The sequence below is a fragment of the Pipra filicauda genome, unplaced genomic scaffold, assembly GCF_003945595.2.
Source record: "Pipra filicauda isolate LSUMZ 115617 unplaced genomic scaffold, ASM394559v2 scaffold241_size1546129_pilon, whole genome shotgun sequence".
In the NCBI taxonomy this organism is placed as follows: domain Eukaryota; kingdom Metazoa; phylum Chordata; class Aves; order Passeriformes; family Pipridae; genus Pipra; species Pipra filicauda.
In genome coordinates, this window is record NW_024104356.1 from 962,712 (window position 1) to 974,368 (window position 11,657).

Consider the following 11,657-nt stretch of genomic DNA (forward strand, 5'->3'; position numbering starts at 1 on the left):
GACAACACCTGCCTTGAGGTGGTGGGCAGGCCACCGACTGATGATCCCCTGCTGCCTGCAGGCTCCAGGTATGCCACATCCCGCACCGCTGCTGCCTGCCAGGTGCCCCTCAGTCCTTCCCCTCCTCCCTTCCCTCCCCTAATGCTCCTCTCTGCCAGTCGGGTGCATCCATTTCAGCTTTCAAACCCGCCTTGGCATCTGCCTTGGCCCCACCGCAATTAAACTGGACCAGCAGCCGCTTACCTGCCTTCCCTGTGCCGAGGGGTTAATGCAGCTGCAGAGGGCTCTCAGAAGCAGCCGTGGAGTGGAGCTCCTGGGCTCCGCTGCAGCAGAGCCTGCTCTGCCTGCTCTTGGCTGCAGGCAAGCCTGGGCAGCTACTTAATTTCTCCCCCCTCCTCGAGTAGCCCATTTTGCTGATCATCTGCAGTGTCGTGCCAACAGTGTCTTAAATCCCATCATTTCCCTTCTCTCCTCCTCTCACAGCCTTGCATAACAAGGGCAGAGCACGGCCTCTTCCTTGCCCTCGGGTTCCTGTTTTATAACCATTGCCTTCTTTTCCCTCCTTTTCACCCTGACCTTGACAGAGTGTTAAAATGCTTCTGTTTGGTTGATTGGTTTTTGTTTGTTTGTTTTTTTAAGTTCAGATTAATAAATAATAAAACCCCAGCCAGCACAGATTCCTCCTGGTCTGGTCTCTCAGGGAGGGCAAGTGGTGAGTGGGGATTTATTGCAGGTTGGGAGGAAGGCGGGGGTTGTGCCAGCTTGGGGGTGTGATTGGGAAGAGTGGCCTTTCCCAGTGGGAGTTGACTACATCCCTGTAGCACCCCATCTCTCCTGGAGCAGGTAATGTGGAGGGGGGGGGGGGAGGGGATTCTGTTTTGTTCTGCAGGAGGGCAGTGAACCTGCCAGGGAGAGAGCACTCGCTGCCTTCCTGCAGCGTGTTTGCAAGTGCTGCCACTCACCCAAGGTCCAGGTCTGTTACAGCATTGCCTTCCCGAAAGTTTAGTCTCTGCTCTGCACCCCTTGCCCCCAGCTTGACCTGCCCCGCCCCAAGGCTGCCCCTGCTTGTATCCTCATGGGGATTTTTACCCCAGGATGCTCAAACTATGCCCTGCTTTTTCAGTCCTACATCCCTCCCAGCAGGAGGGTTCCGGGAGCGCCCGTGGACCATCGTGTCCTGGAAAGGACAGGAACACAGTGAGGACGCGCTGTGGAGGGGGAGATCGGACTGTGCTGGGTGCAAGCGGGTCTGGGGACGGACAGCCTGTGTCGGAGGATGGGAATGGGGGCTCGACCCCAAACGGCGGGTACTGCAGGGTGCTCCCACCCCTGCCGGCCACACCACTGCCTCTGTACCCGCCCCCTCGTCCTCCTCAGAAGCGGCGTGACCTTAATCCGAAGCGACCTTGAGAGGCGACGGCTGCGGGGCGTGCGGGGGCCGGGGGCGTCCCGCGGGGGCGGGGGGCCGGGAGCAGACTCGCCGCCCAGGCGCTGCCAAGGGGCGGGCAGCCCGGGCAGCCCCGGCCCCGTGCGGCCGCCGGCGGTGAAGCACCCGCGGAGCGGAGCAGCACCGGAGAGCGGGTACGGGGCTGGGCGCCCGGTCCTCCGCGCGGGAGCCGGGCGTCCTGCGGAGGGAGGGGGCGATGGGTACGGGGCTGCGACCCCCAGGCTCTGGGACCCCCTGGCTCGGGGTGCGCTGCCCCAGAAACGGCTGCACGGTCGGGGTGGCGCGGGGCGGCAGAAGTGCCGGCGGTTTTATCTCCTTTGCCTTAAAGTGTGATTTGTCCCCCTGAGCCCTGAATCCCCTGGAGTTTGCTGCCCCACCCCGAAGCCCCTTATCCGTCCCTCCTCTCGCCTCCCAGCCCCTCTGACCCGTCAGCTGCCGGCTGGTTCCTCTGCGTGGGTCAGGCTCCGTGCGCCTGTGCTGCGGCGTGTCCCGGAGCGGGTAGGCTGAGCAAAGCCTCAGAACACGGGCAGTCTGTGGGCACACTGAGGCAGCAAGGTGTGAGGGGTGCTTGGAGCGAGGGAGCATTTCTCCCTGCTCTGGCAAGGCCACCCCTGTGGTGGCCAGGGGGACAATTTAATTCTGCCAGGGGACTCCGCACTGGGGTGGCCGGGGGGCGCTCAGACCCACTGTGCCTCCAGCTCTGCTACGGCCTGACACCAGCAGCAGAAAAGCTGCGGCGGCTCAGCGTGCTCAGCTGTGCTGGGGTAGCTGGGGCTGTTTCTGGCCGGCAGGCAGCCGCCCTGCAGGAAACTCTCGGATTGGGTTTCTCCGTACCCTGGCTCCTGTCCCGCTTGACTCGATAGTGTAACTCAGACTGGGGCAAGGGGGGCTGCATGGGGCCAGGCTATACCAGGCTTGGGGCATCTCTCACACAACGGGAAAGAGCAGAACAGTTGTGTCTGTGCATCCACGTTCCTTATGCTGGAAGGGTTCATCACTTCTTTGCTGCATGTGTGGCTGGTTGGGACTGCTCCCTGGTTGGGACTGGGCATGCTTAGACTGTGCCTGGAGCCTGGAAGGGATAAGAGGATAAGAGCAGTTTATCTCCAAACTCTCTTCATGGTTATGGGCCTGAAGGCTGCAAGCTGCTCCCTTGCATGCTGCCACCTTGTACACACGCATGTGCAAAGAAGACAGACCTGTTGGTGGCACCGAGCCCATCTCTGTTCCAGTCCAGCATCTCTCTCTGCTTCTCCAGCCTCAGTGTCTCTCCCTCCACCCCAGCTTCCCCAAAACATCCCCCCTCTCCCTCTCCTGCTGCAGCACAGGGGCTGCAGGGCAGGTGGGCACCTGGAGCTGAGGCCCTGCAAAGGTGGCTGTGCTGGACTGGGTGCTGCCAGGAGACAGGAGGGTGCAGGCAGATGGGTGACCGAGGTTGCCCCCCCTTGCTCCCTGCAGTCCACGGGGTGCAGAGGCTGAGAGCGTGCCGGGAGAGGGCTGAGTGTGGGGCTCTAGCTGTGCTAGACAGCATCAGGGCACCTACTCTGCAGGGCACAAGAGGAGCATGATGCCATCCCCCCATTTGTGGGTGCAGGCACTCCAAGTCCTGGGTCAGTGGGTCAGTGCCCCCCAGCACATCGGATGGGGGGAACGTGGGCACTGCAGCAAGTCCTTGTAGTCTGAGCCCTGCAAGAAGGGCCACAAGTGGTGGGCACACACCCTGCAAGTGGTGGGCACACCCTGCCCACCCTGCAAGTGGTGGGCACACACAGCCCCACCACTGGGCACTGCTGGGATGGCACCCCAGCTGCTTCATATCTCCAGCAACATCTGAGGTGCCCAAGAGTGTAGACAGGTAGTCCTTTTGTGCCCTGGTGACAGCCAAACAGCCACTGTCAGCCCCACAGCTAGTGTGTCCCCCAGGAGTGGGGCGTAGGCCCCTGTGCTGGGGATCTGCTCTGCTGTCCTGACACTGAGCAGGGGATGGCTGCCGTCTGGCCCCGGAGCCCACAAGGGTCTGGCAGCTGGGCTTGGCAGCTGCCTGCAGGCTGACGGCACCAGCTATTCCTAGCCCCACACCACTGGTGCCTGTGCTGAGTCAGGGGCCTGGGCGACGGCTGCCACCCCTGCATCCTGGCACAGAGCCCTTGTCCCCAGGGACCTCCTGCATCCAAATCACAGCCCACTAGCTGCAGCATCCACTCCTCGAGGCCCCAACTCCAGCACCTGGGTGACAGGCACATCCAGCAGTTTGTCAGTCTAATTAAAGTATCAACAGCCTAATCAAAGCCGTATTGTTCCATGGTATTTATAGTCCCACTTGCCGCAGTGTGCTTCCCGTACAGCTGTGGGTGCAGTCACAGCCCAGGGTGATGGTATTCCCTGGGGACAAGAGGCTGCAGGAGCTGAGGGTCATTCCTCTGTGCCCCCTTCCTTGCTATCACGGCTGTGCCTCTCCCTTACTTTCAAATCTGCTGGTTGGGGTCATGTCCTAGCTGGTGGGGGCTGTTCTTGGGCACCCTCAGAGCAGTTTTTCCTGGCTCTAGGGGCCACTTCTTCCTTGGGAGCAGTAGGGCTCTGGTACCTGCTGGGCTGTGGAGCGTCTCCTCTCACAAGTTTTTCTGTTTTCCACCAACACCTTTTGAGCTCTGGCTTGCCAGTAACAGAGATTAATATTTCATGAGTACGATGGGGTGAACTCGACACTTAAGGAAGGCAATGACCCAGCAGGAGACAGGCGCAGGTGCGCTCACACACGGGCAGGGGCACACACACCTTGCACACACATGGGTACGGCCGGACCCCCCTCGGCAGGACTTGGGCACAGTGGGGGGGACTGTCTCTGTTCCCCCCAGCCACTTTCTCTCTTCCCTCCTCAGCAGCTGTCAGCGTGGAGAACGCAGAGCCATGGCATCGCTGCTGTGCAACGCCCGTGAGTGCCGCGGTGGAGGCGAGGTGCAGGGCAGAGCATTGGGCCATCCGTACTTATGCCAGGGCAAATCTGGCCTGTGGGTTGAGTTTACCTTGGTACGCTCAGGAGCATACCTACCTCACCATGGCCACTGGGATTTGGGCTTGGCAATGCCAAGGGTGGATGGGAAGGATTAATGGGGAACTACCTTCTGCCCATCTTGTGGTGAAGGGAGTTTATTTGGGGTCCACCCCTCCTCCCTCACAGATCAAGGGACCACATGGGGTTCCAGAGGCAAGATGAAGCAAAATATTAGGTTACAGTGCCTGGATAGCCCCACTTTTAGTGATGCAGCCCATGCTGCCCCCAGGCATCCAGCTCACAGACACACTAGAGCAGATGCAGCAAGGGACCCTGATGCGCAAAGTCAAGTCCAAGAGCTGGAAGAAGCAGCGTTTCTTCAAGCTGCAGGATGACTGCATGACCATCTGGTACCAGTCGAAGAGGACAGGAAAAACGGAGTCTGCCTGTGAGTACTGGCTTCTGTGCGTTGGCCACAGGGCCATTAGTAGGGTTTACAGGAATGTGAAGGTATGGAGATTCTTGAAACCATTCTTGCTAAGAGTGCTGGGGCATTCAAGAAAGGCTATGTATGCATATGTGGTCTCTTCTCACCCACACCTCTCCTTGAGACAGAGGGGCTGATGGCAGTGATTGACTGGATAGCTCAATGGTTAATGGATGGATGAGTAGCTCAGTGGGTGGATGAGTGGAAGAAGGGATGGCTGGAAGAATAGGTGTCTGTGGGCAGTGCCCCTTGCCCTGTGGTCCTTGTCCCCCACAGACAGGCATCCCCTCCCTCTGCCCCAGTCTCCATCAGCGATGTGGAGACGGTGCGGGAAGGGCACCAGTCAGAGGTGCTGCAGAGCCTGGCCGAGGAGTTCCCCCCTGAGCGCTGCTTCACCATTGTCTTCTATGGCCGTCGTGGCAACCTGGACCTCATTGCTGGCTCGGCCGAGGAGGCGCAGTGCTGGGTCCAGGGCCTGCGTCAGCTCATTGAGGTAGCCACCACCATGGACCAAAGGGAGAAGATAGACCAATATCCTTCCTGCAAGCATCACTCTGCCTCCCCCCACCCAGTCATTCCCCCACTGCAGATCATTCCCCAGGCCCTGCATATTCAGCCTTGTCCCAGTATGTGTGTAGCTGTTCTGAGTCTCACCGTCTGCATCAGTGCAGGACACAGAAAAAGGAAAAGAGGCCCTCTGATGCTCCCCAGCTCCATCTCTCATAGCCAAGGTCCTTTCCCTTAACATTTGCCCTGATTTCTCTCACGTGGATTCGTGACTGGTTTCAGAAAGCTGACAAGAATAAGGATGGACGCATGAACTTCAAGGAGGTACAGCGTCTCCTCAAGATGATGAATGTGGACATGAATGAGGATCATGCCCTGCGGCTCTTCCAGGTAAGCACTGCACCCAAGAGCCTGGAGGGGCTGGAACAAGCTGCACAACACCTCCTTGCAAAAGGCTATGGTCACTTTATTTTGTCCATCCATCCATCCATCCATCTATCCATCCATCCATTTGTTCACCCAACTACCTGTTTACCCACACAAACATGCACTTGTTCATTTTTCTGTTAAACCAACCAGCCAAGGCAGTTCTTCCTACCATTCATTTGTCCATCCAGTTGCTTATTTGTCTACTCAGCAAACCAGCTGTCTGACTTTTTATCCCTCCCTCCCTCCTTCCACCTGTTTGTCCATAGACCCATCTATGGACTCATCCGTGGATCCATCCACCTATCAGTCCACCCAACCAGCCCTCCATCTCCCCATCCATCCATTGATCAGTGCCTGCCACTGCCACTGGTGTGGAGTCTCTCTGCCCTCTGTTTGGGAGAATCCCCCCCAGAACCTTGGGTGGCCAAGACGCCCCATTTTGCCCCATTTGGGTGCTGAGGGAGCTTCCTTGCAGGATGCTGATAAATCAGAGTCTGGGACACTGGAAGGGGAGGAGTTTGTGCTCTTCTACAAGGCTCTCACGCAGCGTGAGGAGGTGCTGAGCCTCTTTCAAGAATTCTCTGAGGATGGAAAGAAGCTGACACTGCTGGAGCTGGTGGATTTCCTGCGGCAGGAGCAGCTGGAGGATGAGGGCACAGAGGAGATGGCCATGGAGCTCATTGACAAGTATGAACCATCAGAGACAGGTGAGAGCTGGCTCTGACATTGGCTGTGCTCTGCACAAGGGCAGGGAGAGGTCTGAGACTCATTCCTATGGCAGGAGCACTCCCAGCCCCATTCTGCTGCAGGGAGGACACAGGGGGAAGACTTATGATGGTGTGATCTGGGTGCAATTCCACTTTCTTTGGTTCATTCCTGGACCATTTTGGTGTAGAAGGTTGACCAGCCATAGTGTGCAAACTCCAGTTTTGGGGTCCTGCCTTTCCAAGGTTACTGCCCTGGATCATCTCTTCCTGTGACCCAGCCTCTGGCAGCAGCTGTGCTGACCAGGTTGGAGATTCCAGGAGCCACCAGCAGCCCTGTTTGCCCTGCCCTGTCTCTTCCATGTCCCTGGCTGTCACTGAGCCTTCCCTTCCACCTGCAGCCCGGGCTCGCCATGTGTTGAGTGCTGATGGGTTCCTCATGTACCTCTGCTCTCCGGAGGGCTCCATCTTCAACCCCCAGCACCGGGCGCTGTGGCAGGACATGAACCAGCCACTCTGCCACTACTTCATCTCCTCCTCCCACAACACCTACCTGATAGAGGATCAGCTGCGAGGTCAGAGCAGCATCGAGGGCTACATCAGGTAAAGGGGCTGCTCCCTTCCAGCTGCCTTCCAGCACCCTCCTGTCCCAGTGCTGTGCCCTGAGCAGCAACATGGGGCAAACCCAGAAGCTCCTTTGCTCCTCTGTGGTCCAGCTCTCCTCTGGCCATGCCACGTAGTGCTCAGCAAGGGGAATACTGAGCCCAGTTCTACCTGCCCTGCATGCAGCAGCATCCACACCCTGGATGGGTGTCCCCTGGTCCCTATAGTGGTGACACTCACGAGCAGAGGGGAGGGCAGGGAACTGGTGCCCTGGCCATGTGCGGGGTCCCAGGGGTGACAACCCACCCCCAGGGCTCTGAAACGGGGCTGCCGGTGCCTGGAAGTGGATTGCTGGGACGGGCCGAATGGGGAGCCCATGGTGTACCACGGCCACACCTTCACCTCCAAGATCCCCTTCCGGGAGGTAGTGAGCACCCTGGGGAAGTACGCTTTCAAGGTAAGGCACTCTTCCCCAGGTGCTGGAGGTTGTGGGTGGCCCTTGGTGTGAGCGGGGATGTGGCTGCAATTGTCCCACGGGGTAGTGATGGGTCCCTGGAGGGGGATGAGTGCTGTGGTTCACACAGCTGGTGATGCAGCAGGACTGTTCACTCCGCGGGAGAGGAGGGTGGCTGCGTCACTTTCCAGGGGACAGCACTGGGGTGTCTGACCTACAGCCTGTGCTGTGCTGTGCCAGGGGATGGGGGCTCACGCAGTCTCTTGGGGGTGCAGGGGTGAGATGGGGCCTCGGGGATGCGGAATTGAAATGGGATATGAAGGGTAATGGGGGATTGGAGGGGTAAGAGGATCTTGAGGCGGGAAACAAGAAGACACAAGGAGCTCCATTCTGGCACTGGTGGCAAATGGATAAAGCCCTTGTGAGAGCTCCCCAACCCCACTAAGGATGATCTCCAGCTGTGCACGTTGCTCCCCAGGCCTCGGACTACCCAGTGATCCTGTCCCTGGAGAACCACTGCAGCATGGAGCAGCAGGAGGTCCTGGCACAGCAGCTCAAGGACATCCTGGGGGAACAGCTCCTCACCACCACCATCGATGGGCACGTCCCCAGCCATCTGCCATCCCCAGAGGTAGGGACAGAGCACAGCTGTGCTGGGCATTGCTGTCCTGTCTGGGACTGGAGCGAGGAGGTGGTTCTGCTGTTCAGAGAACAGGCCAGCTCTGTTCCAGCATCATTCTGTTCTACTGGAGCATGTGATGACCCTGTGTTCACAGAGGTGCCAAAGCTGTCCCCAAAGTTGTCTCCCCATGCCCTGCAGAGTCAGACAGAAGGGCAGAACCCTCCTACGCCATCCCCTCCTGGGTGCTGAAGGGAGCTAGTGGTGCTGGCCCTCAGCAGTGCAGGATCCCAGGAGAAAACAAGCCCCATGGAGGAGCTGGGCACACTAAAGTGCCTCTCTATTCCCAACCCCACAGGAGCTGAAGCACAAGATCCTGCTGAAGGGAAAGAAGATCGGGCGGCTGGAGGACACGCTGGACGGGCCAGGGGATGAGGTGCCTGATGTGTCTGACGACGACAATGGGGCAGAGGCAGAGGAAGAGAGGCGGAGGGCAAAGGTGGGTGGCCCAGGCTGGGAGTGCTGAGCCCATGGACATAGCTTAGGGCTGTAGTGGAATTCTAGTGCCTGGAGGAGAGACAGAGACAGCAGAGACAGATCAACAGGCAGGGGGAACAGCGTTTTCTGCCTCTGGCCATGCCAGCCACCTCTTTGCTGTGGTGGCACCATGTTGGGGGTCCCCTCATTGCTCCGTTCCTAGCAGGAAGGCTGCTCATGGGGGGGGATACTGCCACATCCCAGCATACCCCCGGCTGCTCTTGTCTGTCCTGGCTCTACAGCCCATGGGCTGGGTGAGTGCTGGTGGATGATGCTCCCATCACCCAACACGGCTCTGCCTTGCAGAAGGACAAGGAGACCCTGGCACAAGCATTGTCCGACTGCGTCATCTACTGCAAGAATGTGTCCTTCCGGGGCTTCCAAGAGGCCCGCAGCCATTCCCGGCCCTCTGAGATCTCCTCCCTCTCTGAGGCCAAGGCCAGGAAGCTCATCCGGGATGCAGGTGAGACGAAGGGGGCAGTGGAACTGGGGGACTGGGGTAGGGTGGAGCAGGCAGGTGGCTTCCTCGGGTGTAGAGCTAAAACCTCCAGACATCAGGGGTGTGGTGTGGGGGAAAGGGAGTCCAGTTGGGCTGTACTGTGGGGTTTGGCTCAAGTAAGTGATGGTGGGGGGTTATTGGCCTAGAAAACAAGGCAGGACACCTGGATTCCTGAGAGGGGAGAGGGATGAAAATTGGTGGGTGGGTAGGTGGGTGGATGGATGGATGGATGGATAGATGAGGGGATGGGTGGTTGGATGGATAAAAGGATGAATGAAAGTATGAATGGATGAGCAGATGAATGGGTGATGAATGGATGGACAGATGGATGGGCAGCACATGTGGTAGGTGGCTCTGCAGGCCAGGGAATGACCTCATGAGTAGCCCTCATGCTCTAGGAATTTCCTATCCCTAGGAAATGAGTTTGTCCGCCACAATGCCTGGCAGCTGACACGCATCTACCCCAGTGGGATGCGGACCGATTCCTCCAACTACAGCCCCCAGGAGATGTGGAATGCTGGGTGCCAGATCGGTATGGCTGGGGGGCATCAGGGCTGTGGGCTGGGGAGATACCGCAAGTCCTGTGCCAAATGCCACCATCGACACCTGTGTTAGTGCCAGCTACAACCCCAGCTGGAGCCAGGTCTGGCTGCCAGCTTTTGCTCTGCTCTGGGGAGTCTGGGGGTATCCAGGCATTGGTGCCTTATCCCCCTGTGCAGCCTCGCATCTCTCTGGCTACGGGGACAGGCTGGTTCTCAGCTCCAAGCAGGGCATGGTGTCTCCAAGCTGCTCTGAACCCTCTTCCCTGCCACCTCCCTGCAGTGGCCCTGAACTTCCAGACAGCCGGCACGGAGATGGACCTGTGCGATGGCCTCTTCAGCCAGAACGGCTGCTGTGGCTACGTGCTCAAACCACCCTTCATGAGGGATGAGGAGACTCTCTTCAACCCCAGTGACCCCAGCAGCCGGGAAGGCCCTGGCCCCATCACCCTGACGATCCAGGTACAGGGCTGAGGAGAGATCCCAGAGAAGCTGTGACAGTGTCCTGGGGCTCTTGTCAGTCCCAGCCAGATGGGGACTGTTGGGCAGTTGCTGGAGCCGAGTAGCCTCACAATAGATCGGTTTGGCTGCTCCCCGGCTCATGGGGTCCATGCCCCTACCTGCAGGTGATCAGCGGGCAGCAGCTCCCCAAAGTGGCCAACAGCAAGGACGGAGCCATCATCGACCCACTTGTGCGCGTGGAGATCCATGGGGTCCCTGCGGACCAGGCACACCAGGAGACAAAGTACATTGAGAACAATGGTGAGCCCCACAGTGATACCGGGGACCCTGCTGTGCCCAGGTACCTCCCCTGCCCTCCCTCACCCTCCCAGCACCCACTCTCCCTTCCCAGGGTTTAACCCCCGCTGGGATGAGACACTACAGTTCCAGCTCCATGTGCCTGAGCTGGCCCTGGTCCGCTTTGTGGTGGAGGATTATGACAAGACTTCCAGGAATGATTTTGTGGGCCAGTTCACCCTAGCCTTTGCCAACATCAAACCTGGTGAGTGGCTGCTGCCCAGTGGTTTTGGGGGCCCAGCACAGCCCCGTGTGTCTGGGGCTCAGCTGGGTGCTATAGAGGGAGATGTGGTTGCAGTCAGCCACAGCCTTGCTGTACCCCCTGCAGGATACCGCCACATCCATCTCCTCTCCAAGGACGGCACGAGCATCCCACCCTCTTCTCTCTTTGTCCATATCCGCATCACCGAGCCACCTGTCCCCGAACAGGACTGAGCTCATGGGGTGAGCAGCACCCAGATGGAAGCCATACAGGCGGCCCTGAGTGGCTGGGGCCGCAGAGCCAACCACCTTGCCCTCCTGTTGAGCTGTTTCGTGTCATCCCTGTGTTGTTGCTGCTGTGACCCCCTTTGCAGTAGCCTCTGAGGACTGGGAAAAAGCACTGACCTGCCCTTTCCAGGTTCGGGATGCTGTCCCCCATGCCTGAGCATGAGGTCTATGTTGGTGCAGCTCCCTGAATCCCCCCAGGCACCCTGCCCTGGCCTAAGGTCACAGCTTGGCCATGGGAAGGAGGAGAGACGGTGCATGGCCTGGCTTTGCTGCAGGGGCTGGTCCCCCACCAGGCAGGGGAGCAAGGCTGGAGCCAAGCAAACCCCGAGGCTGGGCAGAGCTGTGAGAGGAGTTGGTCCTCACTGCCCCTGACCTTGCAGAGCCCCATTACAGCCTCTGGCCCCTACAACCCCAGATTAACCCTTGTCCCATCCTTTCTCGGTAAGCAACCTAATAAATTGTTCAGTGACAGACAAGCTCAGGTCTGGGTGCAGTGGCGCTGGGGAGAGACAGGGAGCTGGGCTTGTGCTTGTGCTCTTCCTCTGTGGGCACC

General features: G+C 59.0%; 1 protein-coding gene across 3 annotated transcripts; it reads left to right on the forward strand.

Moving 5' to 3' along the window:
* The first annotated feature begins 975 nt into the window (after positions 1-975).
* PLCD4 (phospholipase C delta 4) lies at positions 976-11,580 on the forward strand. 3 transcript variants are annotated; one of them, XM_039381806.1, is made up of 16 exons: positions 976-1,581; positions 4,327-4,379; positions 4,729-4,887; positions 5,229-5,457; positions 5,694-5,823; positions 6,338-6,569; positions 6,968-7,169; positions 7,482-7,626; positions 8,102-8,254; positions 8,601-8,741; positions 9,086-9,242; positions 9,694-9,810; positions 10,101-10,279; positions 10,444-10,579; positions 10,671-10,820; positions 10,944-11,580. In XM_039381806.1, exons 1-16 carry the CDS (start codon positions 1,277-1,279, stop codon positions 11,048-11,050), a joined length of 2,595 nt encoding a protein of 864 aa, XP_039237740.1. In that variant the 5' UTR covers positions 976-1,276; the 3' UTR covers positions 11,051-11,580. The 3 variants fall into 3 exon arrangements, with proteins under 3 accessions (XP_039237740.1, XP_039237741.1, XP_039237742.1); XM_039381807.1 differs by having other exon boundaries at positions 5,229-5,419; positions 5,716-5,823; XM_039381808.1 differs by lacking the exon at positions 976-1,581 and having other exon boundaries at positions 4,325-4,402.
* The last annotated feature ends 77 nt before the right edge of the window (positions 11,581-11,657 follow it).